Below are 4383 nucleotides of genomic sequence, written 5' to 3'. Positions count from 1 at the left end.
AGTCTTCAGCAGATGGCGCAACAAGGTCCCCTTGTTGCTCCATATCACTCCTAAGTGCTCCAAACCTCTTCCAGGTGCTCCAAACCCCCTTCTGTACGATCCATTCCTTTGACACTTGATCCATTCCTTTGTCAGACAATCCATTTCTTTCTCAGATGATCCGTTCATTTGTCACGTGCTCCATTGTGATCTAAGTGTTCCATGTTGGACAAGACTTCATACCCCAACACAGAGCTCACCACCAATAATGAAATGGATCTTCAATAAGACCATGAAAACATATTCAATTGACACGATACTTAAAACATGGTGGATTCTGAGTTCTTAATCTCTTTAGCTTTATTATGCCATGGTTGTGAGTTTGGAATGGTTAGAGCCTTTGAGTTCTTCTAAAAACATATTACATCAAAACTGAATCCCCAATTCCAAAATCATAATTCAGAACATTAGGGTTGAACACCTACAACAATCGAAGATGACGATGTCTGCTGTGAGGAGGCAGGCTTACCGACATCGACTGTGGCGCCAGGGGACTCACTGACGTTGGCTGTGGGCGAAATGGAAGAAGACGATGTGAACCAAAGGTAGATCGCACACAATGACACACAGTGGGGTGGGGTCGTTCTATTTTCTTTTAATTTTACTTTTAATTTTAATTTTGACTTGGTATAAACTTTTAACCTAAATAATAAATATTTCTAAAACTCACAAAAAAACAACTATGCCCTAAAAAACACAGAAGCCTTCTTTTCTTTCCGATCGACGCCCAAATCTTCTCCCGCAAAACTCACAAAAAAACAACTATGCCCTAAAAAACACAGAAGCCTTCTTTTCTTTCCGATCGACGCCCAAATCTTCTCCCGCCTAACCCCTTTCTACTCCATCTCCAAGCGTCTGCCTCTCTCTAATCTGCAACGCCGCCGCCGGCAGCTTCCCCTCCACCTCTGGCAGCTTCACCAGCCCCGCCTCCGCCAGCTTCTGCAGGTAAGGGTTTTCTTTTACTTTTCATCTGGAAACCGAGTTGAAGATGTTTTTTTCCCCTGAAAATCGACTATCAGACATGTAGTGTTTGGTATAAAAGAAATTTTAGCTCACATTTCAGAAAACATCCTCGTCTTCAACCTCCTTAAACCCTTCCTTCGCTTCCCCGTTGCAAGTTTAACATCGCCATCGCCATTCCCATGGCGGCCTTTGAACGCCTCCTCTCTCAAGCTCGCCGCCACTGCTTTTCATCTGCTATGATTGGAGGTTGGTCATCGACAAAGTTTTCATCTCCAGGGCTTCGCAGATCCCTCTGTTCATCTTCGTCGTCGTTACAACCAGACACAAATCCCTCGCCAAATGAAAACAATCGGAACAGACCTCAACCTTTCTCTGTTCAGCCGGTCTCTTACCCCATCAAACCCAAAGACCCATCTGTACTCCAAGAACCCACGAGTCATGAACGATCCGACGCGACTATGCATAACCCGCAACCACAGGGCAACGTGGAGGCTAGAGGTTGGAGCCGCGAAGATGTTCGATTTGTGAAGGATTTGAACTCATTACCTGCCGTTTCATACCCTAAAAGGGTGGCGCCATTGCCGGAAGATAAAATGCAGGATGATGCCGGTGAAGTGGAGAGGACGAATAAGGAAATGGAGGCAGAGAGGATGAAGATCGAGTCGGATAATCGTGGGGTAATTAGGAGGGTTTTTAGGGTTGAAGAACAAAAAGTCCCGTTCCCTAGTTTGATCAAGGTGGATCAATCACAGAACACGAAAGGGCAAAAGGTTGTTCATGATCTTAAGGAGGCTGTACAGCTAGTAAAGGTGTGTATTGCTAAAAGTTACAACTGAAATGGAACTTAAATTTCATATTATTATGACAATCATAAAGGGGTTTTATTTTAGTTTGTGGTTGAAAATAAGGAATAAATGAAATGAGTAAGTATTTGCATTTGGAATGGAATGATGTAAGTTGTTGTTTGTAATTCAGGCTAATGCGAAGCACAATTTTGATGAGACCTTGGAAGCCCATGTAAAATTAGCTGTCGATCTGCGGCGTACAGACCTGGTTTGTATATTAATATTATTTAAAAATTATTATAATTTGTTGGCTCAGGCTCATTTTATGTTATTGTTTGTAAGTGCAGAAGCTTACGGGGTCATTGTCTCTTCCTCATGGCAGTGGAAAGGTAGCATAGTATTCATTTATTCATTCAGATATTTGGGAATAGGTGATTGATTGGTTAGTTGATGTGGTTGGTGTTATCAGGCTTTGCGTGTGGCTGTGTTTGCTGAAGGAGCAGCTGCAGATGAGGCTAGAGCTGCAGGAGCTGATTTGGTGGGTGGTGAGGATCTTATTGAAGGAATAAAAAATGGTAACTTACACTCTTTATTAACTCATAATATCAATGTGATTGGATTGATAACTCTAGCCTGGATATTAAGTCTGCAACTGCAATTTGAAATTACATTGACAGAGGATTGGATTTTCGTAACTAGAATTAAATCATTAGTTATGATTCGCATTTCTCTCTCTCTCTCAGGCAGCATTAACATAAAAGAAATTGACAAGTGTATTGCGGTTCCTCAACTGATGCCACGTATAGGGAAAGAGGTATGGTATATATATCAAACTTGATCTGATCAATTTTAATTCTATCTGTTCTAATTCTTTACTTGGGATGCCAGATATCCAAAAAACTCAACCGTTTAACACCAAATGCAAGGGTGAGTATCGAAACCTACATGCTACATATCTACTTGCTTGCTTGTGTCATGTCATGTGTCATCTGATCCGTATTCTGTTTTTAGGATGGTTCTGTAACGACTGATGTTTCAAGGGCAGTGAAAGAAGCAAAGAAAAACATAAACTTTAAGAAAGACAAGTCTGCTATTGTTCATGTTGGTCTTGGAAAGGTATTTATTATGGGCAAATAACCTATATACACTCCATGAACAAATATTTTTGAAAGAATGACCTAATACAGGCTTTCCCCTAACTTTTTATATATTTTCTTTGCATTTTTCAAATATTTGTAACCACCATTTATCCGGATAGGACTTCATATATGGGGTTTATTTGTTGACTTTATGTAAAAACAAACAAGTTGAGGGAGGGATTTAGAAAATTATCCAGGCCTCTCATTTATTTTTCCTTTTCCATTTTACGAAATATTGGTGAAAGAAATATTAAAGAAAGAGGAATGTTTGTTTGGGTTTGGGTGAAACAGGTGAGTTTTAGCGAGGAGGCTTTATGTGAAAATGTGGGTGCCTTTGTTAATGCTCTTTTGGTTGCCAAGCCTGCTGGATTAAAGAAAAGTAAGCACCAAACCAAACCCAACCACCACACCAGCTTTAATTAATTAATTAGTTTTTTTTTTCTGATTCTTATATTGTTGGTTGGTTGGTTGGTTGGTGTGTCGTGTGTATTATTTACAGGTTCCAAGTATGCTGGGTATGTCATTACCTTTCATATCTGCAGCACGGTTAGTACTAATTACCCTCTTTCTTTTTATCACAATCACCACCGACTTAATAATATATATATATATATATATATATATATAATATTATTTGACTTTTTCAGTCCTTTTTACCCTTTTACCAAATCCTTTTTTAAAATCTGTCATATACACCTCATCTTCTTATCAAGTTTTGTTACATTTTAGTAATCATATACTTCTTTTTTTATTCTTGTCATTTACAGTTTCTGTTTATTATGATTCTCAAATTGTCATTTATTAATTATTCTAGGAAGAAGGGTAAACTGGTCATATTTTCTGCTCATTGAGTTTTTTTTTTCTTCTTCTTGTTTTAATGGAACGGAATGCATGATGATGATGTAGATGGGCCCATCTTTCCCTGTTTCAATCCAATCATTGTCAATGGCGGCAGATCGTTACACCAAATTGCAACTTAGATGACAACAAATTGTCATCTTACACACACCTTACACACACAAGGTGAGAGAGAGAGATAGAGTGGTTGCATAATCTTCATTTTGGATGATGGTCTTTGTTTGCTTACTACTCCTAAGTCCCTAACAAACTAATAATCCATACTCCTTCCTGTTTGACTTTGACTGATAAGTGTAATGGAAATTTTGGTTTTGCTTGGCTATTATGCTAAATTCCACGTTTTTACATCTCATATCGGTTGCTTTGATATTTTAATGCCTTCCTGGCCTTGCCCTAAATTGCACGTTTTTACTCAACTTAACATAACAACACCATGTCAGACGGACTTACAAATAAATGTTCATAACATCATCAAAAGCGAATGTATCTTCGATCAAATTCAAATAATATACAAATCTTGATGCATGAGCTACAAATAGCCATTGCTAAACCCATTTTTACCCTTAATATAAAATGTTAAGTGCCAAGTATAGTCACTA

The 4383-nt window shown here is 38.6% G+C and overlaps 1 protein-coding gene across 3 annotated transcripts; it reads left to right on the top strand.

Moving 5' to 3' along the window:
- Positions 1–730: 730 nt before the first annotated feature.
- Positions 731–4136, top strand: LOC145115554 (Ribosomal protein L1p/L10e family). 3 transcript variants are annotated; one of them, XM_079051860.1, is made up of 11 exons: positions 731–984; positions 1103–1811; positions 1978–2055; positions 2135–2176; positions 2257–2362; positions 2531–2601; positions 2676–2714; positions 2799–2903; positions 3218–3305; positions 3426–3472; positions 3833–4136. In XM_079051860.1, the coding sequence occupies exons 2-11, from the start codon at positions 1182–1184 to the stop codon at positions 3908–3910; spliced, it is 1284 nt and encodes a 427-aa protein (XP_078907986.1). In that variant the 5' UTR covers positions 731–984; positions 1103–1181; the 3' UTR covers positions 3911–4136. The 3 variants fall into 3 exon arrangements, with proteins under 3 accessions (XP_078907986.1, XP_078907988.1, XP_078907985.1); XM_079051862.1 differs by having other exon boundaries at positions 1091–1811; XM_079051859.1 differs by having other exon boundaries at positions 731–1811.
- The last annotated feature ends 247 nt before the right edge of the window (positions 4137–4383 follow it).

The sequence above is a fragment of the Lactuca virosa genome, chromosome 5, assembly GCF_052849685.1.
Source record: "Lactuca virosa cultivar CGN04683 chromosome 5, Lactuca_virosa_CGN04683_v6, whole genome shotgun sequence".
Lineage (NCBI taxonomy): Eukaryota > Viridiplantae > Streptophyta > Magnoliopsida > Asterales > Asteraceae > Lactuca > Lactuca virosa.
The sequence above is the reverse complement of the archived record's forward strand: the minus strand, read 5'-3'. Positions and strand labels throughout refer to the sequence as shown.